The sequence below is a fragment of the Panthera onca genome, chromosome B4 (assembly GCF_046562875.1).
Source record: "Panthera onca isolate mPanOnc1 chromosome B4, mPanOnc1 haplotype 2, whole genome shotgun sequence".
In the NCBI taxonomy this organism is placed as follows: domain Eukaryota; kingdom Metazoa; phylum Chordata; class Mammalia; order Carnivora; family Felidae; genus Panthera; species Panthera onca.
In genome coordinates this window covers 17,133,757-17,158,345 of record NC_138345.1, presented here as the reverse complement: position 1 = coordinate 17,158,345, position 24,589 = coordinate 17,133,757, and the positions used below count along the sequence as shown (strand labels likewise).

Sequence of the window (24,589 nt, the reverse complement as noted above, 5' to 3'; positions counted from 1 at the left end):
GCTTTATTTATTTTAGTTTAATATTAAGTCTTTCTTTCAAGGCCAGAAAAAGACGAGGGTTTGTGAAGGCTGTACCAAACATACAGCCCTTTTATTCACTTTTGAAACAAATTTTGTGCTCGGTAAAATACAAAACCATTACGCTTAGTTTTTTGCGGGATATTACAATGGTATCTTATTAATTACACAAAATTGGTTCTGGTAACTTAAATAATGAAGACTGTTTAAATAAATAACTATACTTACAATTGGTAAAGAATGGTGGTTTTCCCTGCATTATCCAGTCCCACTATAATTACTTTGTGTTCTACAAAAAGAAAACAAACCAGAAACATTTAACACTACTACAATTACATGCTTGCAACAATGATTATTAGTTAGCTTTCTAATGAGGATCATTCGTCGGATTCTTATTACTGGATTGTTAAAACACAGAGTAAACAGAGCTTCACGATGTCAAGGTTACCTACGTTAAGGGAGGCCATCTAGTATGATGTTCTCCACCTGGCTGTCTTATAAACTTAGAATGTGAGATCCGGGTTTAGAGGGAAGTTCAAGAGAAGCGGTGTGGGGGGAATAACACAAATTCTGATCCTGACAAGGCACTACGACGTACAACCTAAGTTTAAAAAAATTGTTTTCCACACCTGCTTGTCACCTCTGCTAATCAAATCAGCTTTTTAGCAAGTTGTTTTTACACCTGGAAGTTTTCCCACCTACATGCGGTTTCTTCCTTTCACGAAGAAATCCAATTTAAAACACAAAAATGAAAAGGTTTCCCTGTCACCAACAGGACACACGTATTCTCTCCATCAGTTTCTCATTCTTTCCGTCATCTTATTTCTTTTCCGAAGTTTATTTATTTTGAGAGAAAGAGACAGAGCGTGCACGTGCACACGCAAGAGGAGAGGGGCAGAGAGGGAATCCCAAGCAGGCTCCACACTGTTAGTGTGGCGCTGGGCGTGGGACTTGAACCCATAGACCGTGAGATCACGACCCGAGCGGAAATCAAGGGCTGGACACTCAGCCCCTTAAACGACTGAGCCACCCAGGTGCCCCTCCTTCCATTAATTTAAAGATAAATAAGCAATTGCTTAGTTCTCAAGGCTTTTTCAATCTGGATTTTACAACTCTTCTGAGTAGATACTGTTTCTGCTCCTCATGCAACAAAAACCTCTTGAGTCTTCTCCCTCTGGCACCTTTGTTTCACTGATAGATTTTAAGGCCCATCTAATCATTCTGTTAAGTGGTACATACTCTGAAACCTCTTTTGAACGCAGAGAAGACACTTCCGAGTCATCTTTTCTAGATTTTACAGAACATATTAAAGATACCTCTCTTCCCCAGGGCAGAAGGCTTAAAAAGCTACCAGGGAACCTTCGTAAGAACCACAACACAATCGATTTATTTGTAGCCAACGATTTGACATATTTCCTATCAGAACCCTGCTCCCCTTGTTAACCTGTGATAATATAAAAACTCGGATTATACATCAGACATCAGCTCGTATTCCTACTCGAGAGTGTTTATACTGCATCAGTCAAAAAGAGAGGCCATTGTTCACAGACAAGTTCTTAGGTGACAAACTATGAATCTTTATGCGTCTTTAACGACCTGAACACTGTCTGTACTGCCTGTAATACCACAGGACTAAGGACATGGTTCTCTCGAAGGGCTTTTCTCACTATGGCAGAAACTGCTTTGTAAAACGCAAAAAAGAACAGAACTTGTTCGCTTATTATAACTCACTATAATTGTCCTCATTTGACTCTCTTTGGTTCATATCCCCTAATTTTTAAAGGAGCCAATCTTTATTTTTCTCCCTTTACAGTCCAAGAATGAGAACCCTCTTTCAGTGGAGGAACAAGCATTCTAAATTTTGGGGACAGCTGGAAACCACCTGCCCAGCATCTGGAGACCAAAGGGTCCCTGCGGGAGTGAGAAGGAAGCCAGTAGTCTGGAAGTAAGCTAAACTTGGGCGTGGACACTTCTGCTGGGAAAGGAAAACAGAAGGTAGTACCACGTGGTTCACTGTTGAGGCCACTAAACTGAACCAACACCCGGGGCCATTTTCAAACAGCCCTGCCCTCGCTTCACATTTTGTATGATGATGATCAGAGTATTGAAGGCGTGCGACAGGAAAAGTCATAAATAATGCATCATTTTTTAAAGTTTATTTAAATAAGAGAAAGAGGGAGAGAGAGAATCCCAAGCTCTTATTTATTTAAATAAGAGCAGAGGGGCAGAGAGAGAGGGAGAGAGAGAATCCCAAGCACGAATTGTGAGATCATGACCTGAGGTGAAATCAAGAGTCCGATGCTTAATGACTGAGCCACCAGGCGCCCTGCCCTCATAATGCATCATTCTGAAAGACTGGCCCCAATTTGAACTAAGTCAGAGGTGACGAACTCTGAAGGTGAAGAGAACATGAGTTTTATGACAGTTTCAACTGAGTGATTAACTTCAGGTCTTTTTCAGATTCCTTTTCCCCTCAGTAATAGGGAATTCTAGCAATTAAGACAAAACAATTTCACCTCGGTCTTATAATAAAGGTATTACATCAATCCTTCACTTAAACTGAGGCCTACCTTCTGGTGCAACCTGAGTCTACATTCTAACAAAACATCATCAATGGGAAAGAGCTAAATATTTTTTTAAAGTATGAAATAACAAAAATAAACAATAAAAGCATGAAATAAGTGTAGTATATTTTATTTTTGTTAATTTTTTTAATGTTTATTTTTGAGAGAGAAAGAGAGAGAGAGAGAGAGAGAGACAGCACGAGTGGGAGAAGGGCAGAGAGAGAGATAGACAGAATCTGAAGCAGGCTCCAGGCTCCCAGCTGTCAGCTCAGAGCCTGACGAAGGGCTCAAACCCACAAACCTGAGCCAAAGTTGGACACTTAACTGGCTGAGCCACCCAGGCACCCCAAGAATGTATTGTATTGAACTTTTTTAATGTTTATTTTTGAGAAACTGAGTGAAAGCAGGGGAGGGGCAGAGAGAGAGGGAGACAGAGGCTCGTTGGGGGCAGTGCGCTGACTGCAGAGAGCCTGATGCGGGGCTCAAACTCACGAACCGCCAAGATATGATGTGAGCCTAAGTCAGACACTTAACCCACTGAGCCACACAGGAGCCCCAACAGAGTGCATTTTAAATCTTTTCTTTGAAAAAGCACCTCTTGAACATCATCTGTACAGTAAGAGGGAAATCAAGTTCAACGGGCATTTACTAAAAAGCCAAGTACAAAATAAAAGCTGTTTGTACTCTGCGGCATAACTGTAATTCTTCCTCCCATCTTCAAAGGCCTCCATTGTACTTTGCTGCTACTTGAGTATGCCAATGACCAAGGGCCTGAGCTCACAAATGCTAGTGAGTCAAGCTTTTACCTATTCAAGAAGAACACGGACGGCACCTACCTTTACTGTCAGCAGGAAAGGAAATTCATATGCTGCTCTAAATGTCCATAAGTGGTGTCTAGATTAATAAAGTATAAATCATCTGATACCACTTGACGTTAAAAAAACATGGCTTAAGGTACTTGTTCTGTACTGCTTTTCAGCTGCGTGTAATCAACAGCCAACATACAGACCTTGTTTTATGTACAGGAACAAAAATATCAGCTAAATTATGTAACTATTAGTGATTTCCTGCAGTCATGGTAAAATGATTTCCTTCACCTATCACAGTTAACTAAAGCAGATACTAAAAATGATGCTTGTAAGTTTGTACTATATCACCCAATAATTTTTGTTGTTTACCTAATAGATTAAAAAAAAAAAAAAAACTTTCAAAATGTATCATTCTAGTTCAGTTCAGTCTCGGTGAAGTGGGGAAAGAATCTATCCTAACAGTCAGATTTTGAGTTGCTGCCAATCAGATGAATGTCAGACACTTAACATCACTTTTACTTGCGGAGCCAGGAGTGGGGATTTCTGATTCACCAGAATTGAAATGTCTCAAGTTGTGAGGAGAAAACCATACAACTGTGTGCTTTTATAATTTCAACTGATCCTCAACGTGGATATGTAAACTGTATATTCTTTTAAGCCCAACTACTCTCCATGAAAATGAAGTATTTAGTTTAGACAGACAGAGACGTAATCGATTCTCATTTAACCTCAAACAGGGAAAACTATGAACACAGATAATACTACATTCTTTACTTAGAATGATTTTTGCAAATGTAATCAGAAGTTTACCCTCTTTATTGTTTTTCAGTAGTGTTATTAAAATCAGTATATTATCACAGAGAAGGAGCTGCCCCTGTTTGGGGCCAGAAATGTGCGTGTTGGGGACAGAGTGGGTGCAACTTACACACTTTCTTGGACAGCCAAATAAGTCTGGGTTAAAACATCACCCTAAGTATCAGAGCTACAATGAATCCAAATGTTGAAATGTGCCTGCACACCATGAGACAGTTACCCTGACACCACATTTTACTAGAAATCTCTTCCAGGACACCAGGCTGCACCTCTTCCCAGAATAGAGGGCTGAGAGGAGAGCATTTCCAGTTCTACTTAGGAATCCATGGCTGTCCAGAGTCAACACAAAGCATGTTTATTTACCCTAAATGAAGGTCCAATTGTACAGCTTTTGTTTAATTTTCATCAAGTGTTTGCACAAAAGTTTCTCTGCACTCTTGGCTATGGTATTTGGATCTCCTTAAAAGCTGGCGCATACTATTTTGTAAGCAGGGCATAAAGACATAAAGCCTACACAGAATGAGGTTTCAAAACAAAATTAAGAGTGCTTGCTTATAGACAAACACAGGTAAAAGATGGCTAAAAAGAAAAATCATGGAAAAAGAAACTTCAAAAAAATAAGTGGAGGAAATATCAAAGAAATTCGTGTGATAAAATGATCGACTTGTGTTTTTAAAATACAAGAAAGCCCAAAAGATATCATGAAATAGGGATCGCTACCTTCTAGATACATACCTGCACCAACACTGTCACTTAACAAGAGCCTTAAACGAACACAGAGTATGTAAACAACTTCGCAACTAAACAAGGAAAAATACTCCATCCCAAATTTGGTGATTCAGCAAATTTCGGGTATCGCATATACAGAAAATGAGTTTGAATGGTTGCAAGGGGTAGGTATTAAAAAGTCAGAAGATAGGATGTCACCAACTGAGGCCTGAAGGCCTGCACAGCAATGATGAGCACCCAAGGAAGTCTGCTCTTGGGGAAAAAAAAAAAAAGGAAACATCATATAAACTAACTCTGTCTTATATTATACTGGTTATAGAATCATAAAACATTATAGCTTGGAACAGACTGCAGAATTTGAGATTTATTCCTTCTCTCCCACCTCTTCACCTACAAATGTGCCACCTATAAAGGCATTTCTGAGGAACCAAGGTCTCCAAAAACATATGTTAACTATTGACCTGGGCCATCTTGCTGATGTTCTAGATAAGAAATTAAGGTCCTATAGGGGAGCCTAGGTGGCTCAGTCACTTGAGCGACAGACTTTGCCTCAGGTCATGATCTCACAGTCTGTGAGTTGGAGCCGTGAGTTGGAGGCTTGAGTTGGAGCCCTGCGTTGGACTCTGTGCTGACCACTCAGAGCCTGGGGCCTGCTTCGGATTCTGTGTCTCCCTCTCTCTCTCTGCCCCTTCCCCACTCATGCTCTGTCTCAGAAATAAGTAAACATTAAAGAAAAAAAAGAAATTAAGGTCCTATGAGTTTAAGTAATGTGTTCTAGTAAACACTGGTAAGAGTCAGCATTTGCTGCCCCACTCTTTTTGCTATAAAGCATTAATTCCCCTTCCAAATTCTTCAGTCTCTCCCACTCCCCCACAGTATCCGTCTTCCTGGATGCCTAAATTTCGTCAAGAGCAGCTACATAAATCTGATGAGGCAACAATTCAACATTTATTGAGTTCATTTTATGCATGACTGTAACATTTAAGACTAACAAGGCAAGCTCTCTACCCTCAAAAATCTTAAAGGCAGATATGTAAATAAGCACTTACAATACACCATCATCAGTACAAAGCAACAGATACCGAAGAATCCTACGGTAATATTCCCAAGGATAAGTGAGATCTAGAATCCAACTCTCAGCCGAGGAAATAAATGTCAACAGTAAAAAGGAATATTACAGAGTGTGAAGAATCCTACGGTAATATTCCCAAGGATAAGTGAGATCTAGAATCCAACTCTCAGCCGAGGAAATAAATGTCAACAGTAAAAAGGAATATTACAGAGTGTCGGTATGACTGTTTTCTGGGCATTGTGGAAGTTAATCCTCACCATCATTCCATAAGAAAGTGGTGGTATTCCTTTTACTGAAGAGAAAACTGAGCCTTAGGCTAAATAACATGCTGGGAAGTTTGGCTAATGGTCTCCCAGTGTGATGCCTCCCCATCTTTATGACAAAATTGAGTCTTACAAAATAATAAATAAGAACAGCTTACTGGATAGAAGAAAAATACTCTTCTGGTAGATAAGGGGATTAAATACAGATAAAAAGGAAAGACATCAAAGAGTCTAATAGGTAGAACACTCTACCATCACAGACCACAGTGAAAGGCCTAAGCCCAAAGATTCCAACTTGCTACACAAAGGCAATAGAAGAAAGGCTTCGACAAGGAAATATTGAAGTTGATTTTAACTTCTACAGTTTTCTAGAGAATTCAAATGTTGCCCAGGGGAAGGTTAAACTCTGGAAGGCAAATTTTTTTTAATGGTTTTATTTTATTTTTAAGAGACAGTGAGTGAGTGGGGGAGGGGCAGAGAGAGAGGACACAGGATCCTAACCAGGCTTCACGCTGGCAGCAGAGAGCCCGATGCAGGGCTCGAATTCACAAACCCAGTGGTGAGATCAGGACCTGAGCTAAAGTCAGATGTTTAACCGACTGAGGCACCCAGGCGCCTGGGAAGGCAAATGTTAAGGGGCAGAGACAATGCACGGTTTTCAAACTTGTAGGACAATGACCACAGTTAAATACATTTTGCCTGATGACCCAGGATGCACACAACTGAAATAAAAGTTTCCCAAAATGGTACCTTTACTGAGATACACTGTGATAGTTTCTATTGTAGAATATCATTCCTTTATTTACTTATTTTTTCGTTTTTTAAGTAGGCTCCATGCCCAATGTGGGGCTTGATGCTCTAGCCCGGTAGATGCCCCTGTTCATTTCTTTTTTAAATGCTGATCCTCACTAAATGGACTCTATAACTTAGTAATGGGTTATGTTGGGCAATTTGGGGAAACAACCGTATTTGAGAAATACAAGTGAACTGGGTAAGTATAAAAATATTCAAACATTTACAAATTCAAGAAGCTCAGCAAAACGCAAACAGGGTAAATACAAAGAAAAGCAAAGCTACGTATGTCATGGTCAATCTGCTAAAAACCAAAGATAAAGGAAGAATCCTGAAGGTGGCAAGAGAAGATGACAGACTAGATAGGGAAGTTAATATATGAATGTTGGCTGTCACAGGAAAAAAAATGGAGGCCTGAAGACAATGGAATGACAACTTTGAAGCACTAAAGGGAGAAAAAAAATATTGACCTAAGATGCTATATTCAGTAACAATATACTCCAAGAATGAAGGCAAAATAGACACTTTCAGATAAAAGAAAACTAAGAATTCATCACCAGCATAGCTACACAACAAAAAAATGCTGAAATCCTGGAATTTGGAGGGAAATTATACTAGACAGAAATTCAAAACATCAAAAATAGCAATGTAAGTAAATATAAGAGGAAATTTTACCCTTTCTTAAAATATTGAGGAATATGTGACTGTTTATAGCAAAAATTAAAACACTGTACTGTATAATTTATAACTAATGTAGATACCATACATATAGCATATAACCCGTATGGTTATATAGGACTAGGGGAAGAGAGAGTATAACCATACTATTTCTCACACTTTACAAGTGTTACATTACTAAGTAGATTGAGAAAAGGTAACAATGCATGTTGTAATCAATTCCTAGAAGGACCATAAAAAGAATGCAAAAGGATCACTGAAAAAGCCAGTAAATAAAATGGAATTCTAAAAATAAAAAAACAAACCATTAATGCAAAGTGGGAAAGGAGGAATAGAGAAACAACAAAACATAACAAATGTAGATGGGACAAAGAAGAAATAATAAAATAGTGCACCTTAATATCTGACTGTACCATAAATCATACCATATTGATAAATTTGCCCAAACATTCCAATTAAAAGAGACAGAGTTTCATACTACATTAAAAAAAATCACAAGATCACACCCTATGCTCTCTGGCAGAAATACACATTAAGATACAGAATATCGGAACAATGCTAACAACCACCATAACCGAATAAACATTTATAGAGTATTGCACACAATTGCAGATTACATATTTCTTTCAGGCACAAAGGGTGCATGCACCAAAGAGATCATTTGGATAGACTATAAAAAAGCCTCAATAAGACTGACAAAAGATGGAAATCTTACAGAGGATACTTCTGACAACAATGGAATTAAGTTAGGAACCAATAATGAGCTATTTAGAAAAATAAATATTTGAAAACTAAACACTTATAAATAATCCATAAGTCAAAGAAGAAATCACAAACAAAATAATTAAAACCTTTGAAACTGAATGACATACAGCATATTAAAATTTGTGGAATGAAGCTAACACACTTCTTAGGAAGTTCTTATGGCTTTAAAACGTTATATATATGGGGAGCCTGGGTGGCTCAGTGGGCTAAACATCTGACTCTTGATCTTGGCTCAGGTCATGATCTCATAGTTCATGACTCTGCCACCCTAGTTGGGCTCTGCACTGACCCACGGAGCCTGCTGGAGAATCTCTCTGCCCCTCTCTCTGCCCCCTTCCCATTTGCGCTTTCCCTCTCTCTCTCAAAGTACGTAAATAAACTTTAAAAAATTGTTACATGTGAATGGAAAAAGGGACAAGAACAATGACACACACCGTCTTCATAAGGGTGGGGGAATTAAAGTAAACCCAAAGTAAGTAGATGAAAGGAAGTACGAAGCAGGAATTAGTAACATAAAAACCAGAAAACAACAGTGAAAATTAAAATCTTTGAAAAGATTAACAAACATGTTGGAGGACTGACACTATCAGACTTCAAAATTTACAGAGAAGTAGGACAATAATCAAGATTGTGTAGTATGGCTTTGGGATGGGCATACAGATCAATGGAAGAGGGATGTCCAGAGAGAAGACTCCCAGTCTTTTGACAAAGGCTCTAAAGCAATCCATTGGGAAAGGAAAGTCTTCAAGTAAATTATGCTAGAACAAGCAGATATCCATGTAAAAATAATAATAATAATAATAATGAATTCTAACCCCCTATACTTGCGTCATAACTGCAAAATAACTTGAGATGGCTCACAGCCCTAAGCATAAAAGCCAAAGCTTGTAGGTGAAAGGAACAGTACACAGAAAGCAACAACAATTTAAAAAAAAAAAAAAGTTGAAAAAAAAATCAGGTTTCACCAAAATTAAAAATTTCCACTTAGCAAAAACTCCCCATTAAGAAAATGAATAAGTAAGCCAAACACTGGGATAAAATATTCACAAAACATATCTAACAAAGGTCTCAATTCCAGATGATATAAATAATTATATATAATTTTTTTAAAGAAAAAAAATTTAATGGGAAAGGATTTGAACGTTCTGCAAAAGAAATCCAAATGTTCAGTCAGCACATGAAAAAAGCACATTAATACCCAAAAGTCATCAGAGAAATGCAAATTAAAACCAAAATGAGGTATCACTATTCATCCAACAAAATAACTAAAATTAAAAAGACTGGTGACATCAAATGTTGGTGAGGATGTTAAAAGAAGTCTCAAACACTGCTGGTGAGAGTATAAAAATGGTTTAACACTCTGGAAAACAATCTAATAGTTTCTTATAAAACTAATCACATATCTACTCTATGACTTAAAAATTGCACTTCTAGGGGTGCCTGGATGGCTCAGTCAGTTAAGCATCCAACTCTGGATTTCGGCTCAGGTCATGATCTCAGGGTTCATGGGTTTGAGCCCCACATAGGGCTTGGTGCTGATAACTGCTGAGCTTGCTTGGGATTCTCTCTCTCTGCCCCTCCTCTGCTCATGCTTTCTCTCTCTCTCTCAAAATAAATAAACTTTAGGGGCATCTGGGTGGGTCAGTCTGACTTCGGCTCAGGTCATGATCTCGCGGTTTGTGAGTTCAAGGCCCGAGCTGACAGCTTGGAGCCTGAAGCCCGTTTCGGATTCTGTGTCTCCCTCCCTCTCTGCCCCTCCTCCACTCATGCTCTGTCTCCGTCTCTCTCAAAACTAAAAGCACATTAAAATTTTTTTGAATAAATTTATACATATACTTAAATAAAATTGCACTTCTATACATTTACCTAAAAGAAATGAAAACATGTCTACAAAAAGTCATTAGACTATTCACGTATTATTACAACTAGTCATGATGCAAATGAATAAACAAACTGTGGTCTATGCACGTGATGAAATGATAACAGATCTAAGGGAAAAGCCTCCAGTGGGAAAGGCTAATGCAAACAGAAGCAGAAACAGAAAATTAGGGAGAAGAAAACTTCAGAGAAACTTGGAAGACACAGTATTATGAAACAATGCCATAAAAGCGATTGGAGTTAACATTCAGCAAATAAAAGGTTTTTATAAATTAAAAATATGATAGCAGAACCAAAATACTCAATATGAAGACTGGAAGACAAAGGAAATATCCCAGAAAACAGAACTGGGAGAAAAAAAAAAGAAAAGACAGTAAAATGGAAAAGAATACTTGATAATCAAGTAGCACAATACGATCGGTAATATTTCCAAAAGAGTAGAGGAAGAAATCCTAAGAGAAATTAAAAAAAAAAAAAAAAAAAAAATTCTTAGACCTTAAAACGTCCAACTTTATGTTGGAAAGGTCCAGAGGGCCTAGCACAGTGAACCAAAAAAGACATATAACAAGGCATGTGCATTTCAAATTGAAAAATACCAGGGACAGGCCTCCTGGGGGGCCTCAGTCGGTTAAGCGCACATTGGACTCTTGATTTCGGCTCAGGTCATAATCTAACAGTTCATGGATTTGAGCCCTGCATCCGCCTCCATGCTCACAGCATGGAGCCTGCTTGGGATTCTCTCTCCCCCTCTCTCGCTCTCAAAGTAAGTAAATAAACTTAAAAAAATAGAATAAAAAATAAAAACGCCAGGGAAGATCAGAAAAGTCCAAGAGTCCACTAGAAAGAGAAAGAGAAAACAGATCAGAGGAGGAACGATACTGGTCTCCTCGACAACACTAGAAGCTAGAGGACAATGACAATATCTTCAAATACCTTCTGAAAGAAAGGTTTTCCGACTCAGAATTTTATATTCAGCCCAATTATAAATCAAAAATGAGGACAAATACATTTTCAGGACAGACTTACTACATTTTCATGCATTTGGAATCGCAAAAAAAGTGACTGCTTTGGACACTTCGCAGGACATTTCTGTAGGATGTGCTTCATAAATAAGAGGAAAGCAAGAAAGACATAAGTCCTAATAAAACAGAAAAGCAAAGGCAATTCCTGGAATGACTGTAAAGACGAATCCAGCACAGCTGTGTAGCAGGCAGAGGGAAGCAAGAGCAGTTTGGAGCAGGAGGGAATACTGAGGGAGCTTCGAGGAAGGCTAAATCATGTGACTGAGTGTATTATGGGGAAACTTGTATGGGGAGTTTTGGGATGGAATGAAAGGACTTAGTCAAACATACAAAGTAAACTAAAGCAATGGGATGTTGTAATTATTTACTTTAGGGGGAAAAAGTTATAGGAAAAAGGGAAACCTACACCGTGGCTCAGGAGCGACTAAATTTTGCAATCACTAAAAATGAAAAGACAGTGCGTATCAAACCAAAACACTGTATTGGGATGATAAGGGAAAAGGGCCTTAAGAGCTCTTCTACCATAATAAGACAAATGCTTAGTACACCCGAAACTAATACAATCTATGTCCATTACATCTCAAAGGACAAATGATAATGCTTCAAGTTTCCACATAGGCATACTATTCAAAAATATGGAAGTGTTTACCGAAAGAGATATATACACAAGTCTGTAAGATAATCCGATTTGAAATTACTTCCTTCATTGATAACTGCATCCCAGTAATGTATTCTAGCACAAATTGCTGAACCTGTGTACTTTGTCATAGTTTCATTTAGTCAAACACGCTTTAGCGTACTTATTCCCAGAAAGATATCAAATTTAAGAGAAGATGCTTTGTGTTGTAAAATGCTACAGGAAAAAAAGATGGGAGGCAAATACTGGAAGGAAAAAAAAAAAAAAAAAAAAAGACAAGGGAAAGGAGTCCTTAAAGTAAGATATGTAGTTCTCAACCCTGGCTGCAAATATGAATCACCTAGGCATTGATGCCCAGGATACTCTGCCGCATTCTCATCTAACTGGTCTAAGGTACAGCCTTGGGCTTATTTATTCTAACACTCAACCAAGATTGAGTCATTTGAGTATCTCTGGATTAGTTGTATGACAGTGGTGAAAATGGAAAATGCTGAGACTGTCAGTGTTGTTGATACAGAAAGTAAAAAATACAGGACTAAAGCAGCAGTCTGTTCACATTATTCCCCTGCTTAAAAAATAACATAAAACGAGCAAACACTTCAATGGCTCCCATGGCTTGCTCTGTACATACAGTTTAATGTCTTAGTTGGTCCACACACAAGGCCCTCTGTGATCTGGCTCCAGGGGCTACCTCTCCAGCCTCATCTCTAACTCCCCACAGGCAAACTAAGATACTGCCAAACTAAACTATTTTCAGCTTCCTTCAATGTACCAAAGTATTTGATTCCTCTCCCATTTGCATATTATTAGTCCTTCAGCCTAGAATAATATGCCCCTTCTACTCAGTCTACTTAGCATGCCCTCTAAACTCCTACTTACATTAAAGTACAAGTATACCTTTTCCCGTAGTCTTCCAGGAACCACTTGAGAAAAAATTAATCACTTACTTCTTGGCAATCATCACCACACTTTTATACATTGTTAAACAATTTACCGCACTGCATTTTCCCCCATAGGTCTCACTGACTGATCTTTGAGTACTTTGGGAACAAGTTAACTGTGTTACCGTTTCTGTTTTTCGCCTTCCTATCTGCTATGCCTAATTGAAGACTGGCTTATGGCCCATGACTAAATGTCAGTTGCATGAATGAGTGAGTATAAAATGACAGGAGGACCACTAGCTCTAAATTTTCAACAGGGAAGTTAAAGGAAAAGAAAAATTCTAAGTAGTAATGGGGATTGCGGAGGCCTGACAAATTCTGGGACTTGAAGCAGCCTATGAATGCTTTTCCTCATCTCCTAAATCTTTCCCCTACACCCTCCATTCCCCACTAGTCTGATTAAGGAAGGTCCGATAAGTAAATGATTAATTAAATAATAATAATAAAACAGTGGAGAAGAGGAATAGGATGGGTTACACAAGGAGAAACAAAGACTTTGGTACTGTTTTGTTTCTTAAACTACGCGAAAAGATAGGCAGGCTATAACTGGGTTGACCTTTATAGTCTTTAGCATGTCTTAAAATGCTGCTTTACATATAGCAGTGAACTCAAGTAACAAGGACTGGAAAATATAAACTGCTGAAAAAAAAAATCACATGTTAAATGTACAGATGATATCGTTAAAGAATTAAATTCCGAGCACTCTGAAATTACCTGAAATGTGATATCTGTGGTAACTGCAAACATAAACGTAATTGCATGTATGTGTGTGTGTGTGTGTATACATTCACTTATAATCTTGGAAAAGACTAGTGTTCTCAACTATGGAACAAGTGAACTAAAGCCATTTCATTCTCTCCACTTCTCAAATCCAGGAAAAAAAAACCCACGTGAGCAGTAACAGTTGGTATCATTATAAAACACTGGTTTTTATTATGTCTGGGTATTAAACAGAAAACGAAACTGAATTTAAAAAGTAGTTCCAATTGCTAAGAAAAGCATTCTGTTCAAAGAATGGCTAAGACTTTACCTATTATCAGCACCCCCCCCCCTTTTTTTTTTTTTTTTTTGGTCTGGGTGTTTTCTCTCTTCAGAAGACATCACATCTCATTCTTTCTGACTCAGAACAGGTTTTACAACTTCTTGGCCCTTTGGACTTCCAACTTCCACATGTCTCATAACCTGTCCCAGACTAATTATGGACACACAACCTCCTATACAGAACCAAAAGCATTTAGTTCTCTAATACCTAAGAAAGGAAAATAAAGGGTTTGGGATGCAGATTTCCGGAAACCCGTGTATCTCACGAGACAACTCATTCCCAAGTCTGATGGAGCAGGCGAAATCAGAACGTGAAGGCACACCGGCTTAAAGAACTGGGCGGTAAACAAAGTAGCACCAGTAATAATAATTAAAACAAAAAAAAAGTTGATAGGTTTCTGGGCGCACACTCATGGGGCAAGACACGGGATGCTTAACTAGAGATAGAACAGGCCTGCAAAATGCCTCCAGGTATCACTAGGTGCTTTTCGCTTTGCTTTGCTGAAATCCAAAAATTCTTAGTTTGGACTCTGGGATCCCAAAAGACTCCTCTTTTCACTCCTCACTTCTCCCACAAACCCTGTCCCTCCTGCACCTTCTCCCAGCCTAAAATACCGACTTTCTACCCGCCCCCTCGGGAAAAGCACTTCTCTGCGCCTCTGTCCACCGACAGCCCAGCCTCCGGCTGTCCCCTAAGGCGGCCAGACTCTCCTCCTAGCAGTCAAGCCGTTGCGCAGCTCCATCCTTCTCACCTTGGTTACAGAAGAGGCTCCACAGTTTAGCGAAGATCAGCCCCATCATGAGCACCTGGGCGGGCCGCGGGGTCCCTCAGCAGCAGGTGCCGCTGCGCCGGGCCCCCCACCACGGCGCTGGCTGTAGGGAACCGAGGAGAAGCCTACTGAGACCGCGCGGCGACGGCACTGGCTGGCCAAGAAGCCTCGATCGGCCGCTCAGCTACCGGTCAGAAGGCACCGCGCCGAGTCCCTACCGGATAGTCCTTTGTTTCGAGCCAACTGAGCCCAACGCCGACCCGTAGTACCCTCGGTCTGAACCCACCTACCCACCAGAGCCTCTACCAGCCCCAAGCCCCGCCTCCGCTCCGCCTCCCCTCCCGATTCCCGACCACCCATCGCCGGAAGGACGCTGACTGACGTCGGCGCGCTTGCGTTTACCCACGCTTTCGACGTGGCGTTTCCTTCGGTTTCACTTCCGGGGGGCGGGCTTCAAACTGCCCGCGGAGTGGGAGGTTAGGGGTCGTGGGAGTCGGGAGTTTCCCTAGGTGAGCTCTTAAACTCGTCGCGTTTTGTAAGCTTTTGTCACGTTCCAGTTCTTGAGTCTCTGCTGTTGGGCAAGTGCGCCCTCCCCCGTCTAAATCTAGGGGCAACTGCAACTCCTCTAACCGAAAAGCTGCCGTTTGTTGCCCTTTACTGCACGGAAACGAGGAGTGTTTCTCTCGCAGCTGTCATCGTGGGCAGGCAGGCGAGCTTGGTGTTCTAACGTGATTCTTAATTCGAAATAGAATTGCTTGGGAGACGATCCATGGACTGCCGGTAGCCACAAAGTTCGGTTGTGTGATTAACTTAAAGCCGCCTAGTTGCCACGCATTCGGAATTTTCATGGAGCCCAAATCAAAAAAACAAAACAAAACTTTTCTGAAGCATTAACTGAAAATAACTTCCTTTGATTGAAATGGAATCCCAGTAATCTCTCCCGTTCAACAAAATAGAGGAAAAAGCTCCAAGTGCTGTCCTAGATCAAAGAAACCGAAATGTCAAGGAAAAGGTTGGACTAGGGAATTTAAAAAATATGTATATTATGAACTTAATACTTGGAAGAACTGTCTGCAGCTGGAGTTGAATTCAATTTATTTCTTGGCTAACCTTTTAAGTCAAAAAGCCAATTCTCTATTTAAGCGTTTCAATTCCACTTTGTAATCATTTTTTTTAAGTATTGTTTGACACGACGTTACATTGGCGTCAAGTGTACAACATAGTGATTCAACATCTCTGTCTTATATGCTCACACAAGTAACTACAATCTGTCCCTGCATTGTACACTGTTACACAATTCCACCTTCTTTGCCTTGTTAAGTTCCAACAAATTTAAAAGCTGCATAACCTGGCATGAAACCTAATGCCCCTGAAATCAGTAAAGGAGAGAACTTAATTGAACTGGACTTCGATCAGGTGGTAGATTTTAACCCAGGTAACAAGGCCTTTTAACAGGCCAAACCTTCCTTAGCTGTAGAAAGAGAAATGAAATGTATGACTTGTGAAATCCTCCTAGGGTTATGATTCAAAGATTCTTGGGGGCGCCTGGGTGGCTCAGTGGGTTAAGCGGCCGACTTGGGCTCAGGTCATGATCTCATGCTCCGTGAGTTCGAGCCCCCGGGTGGGGCTCTGTGCTGACAGCTCAGAGCCTGGAGCCTGTTTCAGATTCTGTGTCTCCCTCTCTCTCTCTGACCCTCCCCCGTTCATGCTCTGTCACTCTCTGTCTCAAAAATAAATAAACGTTAAAAAAATTTAAAAACAAAAAAAACACAAAGATTCTTGAAGACTTTTATATGGGATAATGTACTCCAACTTTCTCATATTAAAGACAAGTTATAACGTCCCATGTAGAGGAAAAGGTATGTACTGAGCCTATGTAAATTAGTTTATCTGTCAGGATCGTGAATTGGCTCCAATATAAATGATTTTGTGTTTGTGTAAACAGGCTTAAAGGGATATTTCTAATCATAGTTTCATTATTCATAAAAAAACCTTCAGATACTGTAACTTAGCCTCTCAAATTGTTACACACATATATATATATAAACTACATTCCACTATTTTCTGGCTTTTGGATCTCCAAGAAACAGTTTCTGAAATAAAGCAGTTTTGTTTTTTGCAGAGCTTCGGAGGAAAAAAATTACTTATTTCTTAAATATTTTTATGATGGTGTAATGATACTTTAGAAAGTAAATTTGAAGTATTTTTTCACTTTTAATTCAGTGGTGGAATGAATATATTTGAGCAAGGCTGTTGATATTTCTATTGGTGCTATTCTTTCAAAATGTTTGAAACTTTTTTTTTTAGAGTAATATCTACACCCAGTGTGGGGCTCGAACTCACAACCCCCAAATTAAGAGCTGCCTGCTCAGTCAACTGAGCCAGCCAGGTGCTCCAAAATGTCTGAAACTTTTATGTTAAAGAACTGTTCTAATTTTTATCATTTTCTCTACAATTTACCTGACACCAGGACTGCTGAAATATTTTTAAAATATTTTTTCACATTAGAAAGTGTTATTTGCCAATTTAGGAATTTGAAATTTTTATTAACTGTAAGAAAAGAAAACCACTCACAACTAAAAAGCAAATATAACTGATTAACAAAAATAGAGTTCCGCATTATCTAAACAGAACTCATGCTGGCATACCAGTATTATCTTTTACAAAAGATACAATTTAGTTCATATTGTATATTTGTATTATATATATTATAGTAGGAATACTTGTCAATAATTTAATCAAACTAAAGAGTTTTGAATAATACACTTGTTAAATATATTTTGAATACACTTTTTAAAAAAAAATTGTTTTAACGTTTTATTTATTTTTGAGACAGGGAGAGACAGAGCACGAACAGGGGAGGGTCAGAGAGAGGGAGACACAGAATCTGAAACAGGCTCCAGGCTCTGTACTGACAGCACAGATGCAGGGCTCGAACCCACGGACTGCGAGATCATGACCTGAGCCGAAGTCGGCCGCTTAACCGACTGAGCCACCCAGGCGCCCCTGAATGCACTTTTTAAACTTAAAAAACACCTTTGCTAATTTTTTTCTGAAAACATTCCTTTAAAAACTTTTAAAAACTAATTTCAGCGTAGCCTTAATCCAAAGAAGGTATCACTGTTCTATGAAATGTTACTATTTGAATATATTTTGAATTCATGAAAGAAAAAAAAATCATGAAAAAGGAACGTGATAATACTGTCATTAGGATTATAACTTACTTTCTGAAGTGTTAGTTGGAAATAACTTCCTTTAATTAAAACCCAATGCCAGTAATATTTCTCTCCAGTTCACTAAATTTTAAGAAAAAGATAAAAGTACTGTACATAAAGCAAAACAAATTAAAATTTCAGGAAAAAATGAAACATTGAACAACTAGGGAATTAAAAGCAACAAACTGTAACTACTGTTCCTCACAAGGAACTAATTATCCAAATTTAGATAGTACTTAGAAGAGTTGGCTACAGCAGGAACTGAATTCAACTTATTACTGTTAACTAAGATAAACTGCATGCATGACTTGAACGAAGAGTTCAGGACAGCATGTTCTGCCAACTAGGAATGAAACTTTTCAAAAACAAACAACTCTCCTACACTATTAAGATTATGTCCACTTTGACTTTAGCCTCCAGATGAGTTGATAGATTTCCTGCCTTTCTAGACTTTTTTTCCTAATCCCCTCATACCTTCTTCATGAAATTGAATATTTTGGAATATGCTTGGTTTTTGGTAAGGTTAAGCTTTGGAGCACTACAAACTAAGACTTAAGATGATAAGATTGTACCTAAGTTTTTTTGCTTCTCCACATGGGCAGCCATATTATCCCATGAAGCAAATACAACCTAAATGACCCGTATATGGGTATATTCCTATAGGGCTCTTCCTTTGCTCAGACAATATGTTTGCACTATGCCAACTTCAGATTTGGTATGTGTTTGTCTTGGACCCAAGTTTAGAACACTAAGAGGCATCTTCATCAACCTGTCACTACGATAGTGTCTAGACAAGGATAGTCTAAAAGTCCTCAGCACTGTTTATATGTGCTTCACTAGTAAACTAGTTTCCAGCAAATACACGCTTTAACAGTTTTCATTCTCTAGTTCACATAGATGCCTATCCATTCATCTAGTCATTCAACATTTAAGTGCCTATTACGTGTTTTGGCAATGGGTATGCAGTGGTGAGATGAAGTCTCTACCCTCGTGGAGTTTACAATCTAGTCCAACTCGTTCCTTCCTCTCCCTTATCTCCTAAATACAGATTCCAACCATTATTGGTGCTAGGGTTGTAATGTTCAGGCTGCAAAAATTCCTTTGGAAATGCCCGATCTAGACATGTTTTCTAATAACTTTTAGATGATTTAGCCACGGAAAAATCCCATGAACTTACTGAAGTATACCATGGTGAAAAGAGTTGGTATTCGTTTTAGATGACAGGTGGCTGTGGTCTTTATCCTGACTTTCTAAGGAGACAATTATTTTTAGCTACCTATTCAATCATAAAATGTCTGACTTTCATTAGGTATCTTCTCCTTTTGAATCCTTTACTTCATCCGTAACACATAAATTATGTCAAGGGTCTCAGAGCCTTCAAGTATAAATCAACTATGATACAGGTAACTGCTAGCCTCACTCAACTAACTGTAAATGCTAGGTGTAGGTTTTTAAGTTTTAACTGATCATTCATGGACATGAACCCACCAGTAACCCAGCTTCCGAAAATTTGAATAACGTGGTTCATTCATCGCTGAAGTCAGACTAGCATGCGTTTCCGAAATCAAAGAGTGACTTACAGGTTCAAATAAACTGCCTTTCTCTTTGCAGGTCACCCAGCAGGTAACTAATTGGCCCTCTCAACTTACTCAGGCCAGCAAAGCCTTCGACTTAACCCACACCATTTCCTCGTCTGCCCTGACACCCGCCGCAGGCGCAGGACCCAGGTGCTCCCCCGGGCTGCCGCCCCTCCCTGCATCCAACCGCCCGCACGTGGACGCGCCACCCACCGCGCTGGGAAACTCCGGGGACGTGACGTAGTGGCAACTTGCGGCTGCGGATTGGGGAACCAGGGAGGGTGGGCCGCGTCGCCGGAAGTGACGCAGGCCGGAAGCGGCTTTCGGCAGAGGAATTGGGGGGCGCGGTTTTGGAAATTAGGTTCAGAGGGCTGAACGTGCTAGAGCAGGTGCGGGTCGCTTTCCCAGGCCTGTTCGCAAGGGTTTCGCCCGTCAGGGTTTTTGTTTGTTTGTTTGTTTTTTGTCTCCCCGTCCCCCCCCCCTTTAGTTTTCTTGTGGTGTTTTTGCAACGTGGGTGACGTGGCCTCACAGTGATTTCCGTGAGCGTCCCTAAAGGAGGACCAAGGACGGGTGTGGTGGAGGCGAGGAAGCTGCTCTGAACTGGCGACGCTCGAGAAAGCGTGGATGTACCTCCGCAAAAGCCGAATATAACTTGGAAAGAGCGGCGCGATTTTCCTGGCCATCTGGCGGTCCCGGCGCGTGTGGGTGGTTACTCACTTGACAACACGCTGCTCACTGTTCACTCGGAAAGAGAAAAATCACCGTTTTCCAGCATTTTTCTTGGAGGAGAACAAAACTATCGCCAAAATGTCTATTTTCCCTAAAATATCTTTGGGACTTGAGGTTGAAAGGTACCTTAAGGAGGGTTTTATGAATAAGGAGGTAGGTCAAATAAACCTGGTAGGTGATATTTGCAAAAACTCAAATATTTACACACTCTGGAGAAATAGAAAAAAAAAAAAAAAAAAAAAGAGGCCTAAAGCGAAAACTCATCTTGACACCGTTGTTTCTGCCTGGTTTTTTCCGAATGTAAAAACGGCCGGTATCTTCCCCATAGGGATTTAGTGCTTTCGAGATCAGAGGTGAATGAGGTATATACGTTTCCACCCTTAGGAACGTGAAAGAAGGGAGGGGAACAAAGCGGTTATGTGCCCGGCAGTAGGCGTGGCACTGAAGGGCTTGCAAAATGAGCGCAAAAAGATTCCTGTTCTCGAGAACTTAAGTCCTGCAGACAAGTCACAGCTGCACTCTTGGAGTGTGGCAGTCTGGTGAAAGGGATGCTAGAAGCTGTTAATGCCTCAAATGCCACCCGTTGTGCTAGGTGGCTTGCAGACCTTTACATCTTAATATTCGCGCTCTCTCGCTCGCTCTTTTGGTGGAGATTGCCTCCATTTTAACAGGTGAGAGGACGGAGGGTCCAAAGAGGCCAAAGTGACACCGCTATGAAGTAACAGGACTGAGATCTGAAGCCTGAAGAGCTCAGGTACAATGACAAAACCCAGATCTGGAGTCCCGAGTCCTGGGTTTGTGTCTCTGTGCTTTGAACGAATCATTTCAGAGCGCTTAGCCTTAATTTCCTTTTCTGCGAAAACTGGGGATGTTAAAAATACACATCCTTACAAGGTTGCTTTGGAATATTAATCCTGAGAAAGCAGTTGGCGTTGTTCTGGCACACAGTCCTCAACAAATACTCATTCTCTGTGCTTTTCGCAGTGCCTCGCACAGAAGTCCTCCGTGAATACTGTCTTTGGTTGCCAAGCTTGTGCTCTTGACATTTTACGATCCGGCCTCTAGGCAACTTTGTACTTCTAAGTCTTTGCTTTTCTGTTCAAAGTAAAGCCACCTAAATGTTAATCGTGTGTGAAGATATTGCTGAAGCTGACTTGTTAGATTTGATTTCTGCATTTTATTTCCAAAGATTATTTAAAAAAAAATTTTAACGTTTTATTTTTGAGACAGAGAGAGACAGACCATGAACGGGGGGGGAGGGTCAGAGAGAGGGAGACACAGAATCTGAAACAGGCTCCAGGCTCTGAGCTGTCAGCACAGAGCCGGAGGCGGGGCTCGAACTCACAGACTGCGAGATCATGACCTGAGCCCAAGTCGGATGCTCAACCGACTGAGCCACCCAGGCGCCCCTCCAAAGATTATTTTACGGGATTAGACAGCATGGAAAGAGAAAAGACATTCTCTAGATTTCAGAGAACTTAAAATATAAGGAGCGTATTAAGAGAAATAGAGGCATTCAGAAATTTTTCCCAGCGGTTTAAAAAAAAATAAATATTGCTTTTATGAAAGAAGATCCAAATGTCCGTCTTTGACACCATCCCTGCCTCAAACCCGCTAACTGTAAGTGATTTTACGAAAAGAAAAGCCATTACTTTGTAAAAGTATTGGAGGTAAAGGTCAGTTTTAATACACTAGAGAAAGTACTAATACTATGAGGCTGGTGGGTTAGTAGGCTGGCAAGTGGTTTATGAAGATGCTGTGGGGCAGGGTATATTCAGAGATCACAGAAATGGGAGGCGCCTGGGTGGCTCAGTGGGTTCCGCGTCCGACTTCAGCTCAGGTCATGATCTTGTGGTTCTTGAGTTGGAGCCCCACATCGGGCTCATGTGTCAGTGCACATCCCACTCCAGATCCTTTGTCCCTCTCTCTCTGCCCCTCCCCCACTCATACCCTCTCAAAAATAAACATTAAGAAGAAAAGATGACAAAAATGGGAAAATACATGTCTCGTAAAGCTTCAGTTCATCACAGGGAACTTGGTTGGTTGAGTCTTTCATTAGTTGAACGAATGGGTGTTCATGTTCTTAAAATTTTTAGTTCATTTGTTAAGGGACGTTGAAACATTAACTTGTTATTTTCCTCTTTTTCAGGTTGTATCTGCTCTAGGCAAACAAGAAGCAGAAAGGAGATTTGAAACTCTGTTAAATCACTTGTCACACCCACCATCGTTCACAACTGTCCGAGTAAACACACATCTCGCCTCAGTGCAACATGTGAAAAATCTGTTGTTGGATGAGCTTCGGAAGGTATGTGCAAATTTTCTGTCATTATGTCTATGACATTTCTACAGTCTATGTCATGTTGCTGTTCTCTAAAATCTATGAACATAATGTACTATTCCAATTTTACACCTAAGGAAGTCGAAGATCATGAATGTTCAGTTGTTAAGTGGTAATGTTAGAGGTAATGTTAGAACCCAGCACTTGTGATTCAGAATTTATTATAGTGACTGAGTAGGTCACTCAGCTCATCTGGCCTCAGTTGCTTCATCATTAAAATACATATGAAGAGATCCGTTCTAACCCTAAAAGTCTGGTTTTGTAATAAGTTACCTGATTAGTGCGTAAATTGAAAGTAAGATGCAAGCATAATCAAAGGGCTTTTATTTATATATTTATTATAGGCTGTGTTATTAGTTTAATGAAGATGTAACATTAAGAAATCTTCAGAAAATTATCACTGATGTTGATTTACTTATTGTTCTTTAATCTCATTAGATTAATGGAATGTTTGTTATATTGTCTGTAAGAACAGTTTTATAAATTTCAAGTTGTGAGAAAATGTGTAAGAACTACCCGCTATGGGATCTGAGTGTATGAGACCCAAACTAGTGTAATAATAAGACTTGTAGAAAAAGTAATCCGATTTTGAATATTGATAGTGATAATTTTATTGAGAGTAATGACAGTAAGCAGTTCCTCTAAGCAACTAAATGTAACAAATAACAAAATATAAGCAGTTCCTCTGAACAACTAAAATTAATACTCTTATGCAGTCATGTATATGTTTTCGGGTAGTAGGACAGTGTTCTGAGGCCCATCACGACTGTCTATAACTCCTGCAGATCCAGATTATTTTCTTTTCTAGCAAACTATTCCCGGAGTCTACATATTCTAGTATTCCAGTCCAGTGGGCCTATAGCATCTAGTATTACTAGTAACTAGTATCTAGGATAAGGCAGACATTGACTATGGATGGGCTTTGAGTCTCTTAAAGGTTAAGAGTGAGGCAGAAGGTTGACCCCTAAGCACTAGATAGGAAATTGATGGTAGAGCAGTACCTACTTCTAGCAGGAAAGGGGTCTCAGACTTTATTTTCTTTCTCCTTCCATGATCCAAAACTCATATGTGTCCTAAAGAGATGTCCCATATGGGATGATGGAAGAGTGGGTGCTTTGTCTCCCCAGAGTTCTCTGGGCCCCATATTGGGATTTAATAATGTAAATTTCATCTGGCTGGTGAGGATGTGGAGAAACTGGAACCTTCATACGTTATAGGTGAGGATGTCAAATGGTTTGGCTTTGGAAGACGGTTGGGAAGAGATGCACATAACTGGTTCTCCTGAGACTGTGTGAGTTGGCCTCAGCACCTATACTCCCGGCCCTGCACCCACTTCTAGTCTGAAGACCCAAGTATGATAGAGGATACTGAAAACCCTGAACTTTTGCCAAAAAGCGTTTCTTTTCCTCACCAAAACTGACATGGCATCCCGTATTGATTGTATATAATAAATAATATTAATCGTAATCTTTAATGTCCTGTTTAGAGTTTTTCATTGAAAGAGTACTACATGCAATTCTATATTGGATATGTGTTTTCAAAATAAGTCATTTAAGGTAAATACGGGTTGGCTTTTATAAAACCAAACAGTAAGCAAAATAGAACCTTAGGAAGACATAGAGAAGAATAAAATATACAGAAAATATAGTTGTTTTGAAGTCTTTGTTCCATAGTATTATGTGGAATAAAGTGAGAATAGCCTAAACCAAGCTTCATGTTCTGCTAGATAATGACACTGAAAAGCTCTGTAAGTTGAAATTTATCAGTTATATTGATTGCTTCACACTTCTGTTTATTTTTAACAGCAATTTAATGGATTAAGTGTTCCTATTCTTCAACATCCAGACCTTCAGGATGTCTTACTTATTCCTATTATTGGACCTAGGTTTGTAACTTTTCCATTTCCAATTAAATTCTAAAAATTTGTCACAGGTTTTT

At 39.7% G+C, this 24,589-nt stretch overlaps 2 protein-coding genes across 5 annotated transcripts in view; one reads left to right on the top strand and one right to left on the bottom strand.

Annotated features, from left to right (window-relative positions):
* The window catches only part of ARL5B (ARF like GTPase 5B), a 30,254-nt gene extending 14,773 nt beyond the window's left edge, over positions 1-15,481 (bottom strand). The window contains exons 1-2 of one of the 3 annotated variants that reach the window (XM_078450379.2): positions 15,199-15,481; positions 247-307 (exon numbers count right to left, since the gene is read on the bottom strand). Coding sequence is in view for 1 of the 3 variants with exons in the window: in XM_060659228.3 (XP_060515211.1) it covers positions 247-307; positions 14,775-14,823 (110 nt within the window). In the remaining 2 variants the exon portion in view is untranslated. Of the gene's footprint in view, positions 1-246; positions 308-14,774; positions 15,132-15,194 lie in introns of those variants that run through there. The other 2 variants (XM_060659229.3, XM_060659228.3) reach the window with 2 other exon arrangements.
* A 4,430-nt stretch (positions 15,482-19,911) lies between these two features.
* Positions 19,912-24,589, top strand: part of NSUN6 (NOP2/Sun RNA methyltransferase 6) — a 59,835-nt gene continuing 55,157 nt past the window's right edge. The window contains exons 1-3 of one of the 2 annotated variants that reach the window (XM_060659226.3): positions 19,912-20,466; positions 22,463-22,618; positions 24,457-24,536. In XM_060659226.3, the coding sequence (XP_060515209.2) occupies positions 20,392-20,466; positions 22,463-22,618; positions 24,457-24,536 (311 nt within the window). In that variant the 5' untranslated portion in view covers positions 19,912-20,391. Of the gene's footprint in view, positions 20,467-21,604; positions 21,934-22,462; positions 22,619-24,456; positions 24,537-24,589 lie in introns of those variants that run through there. The other variant, XM_060659227.3, reaches the window with a different exon arrangement.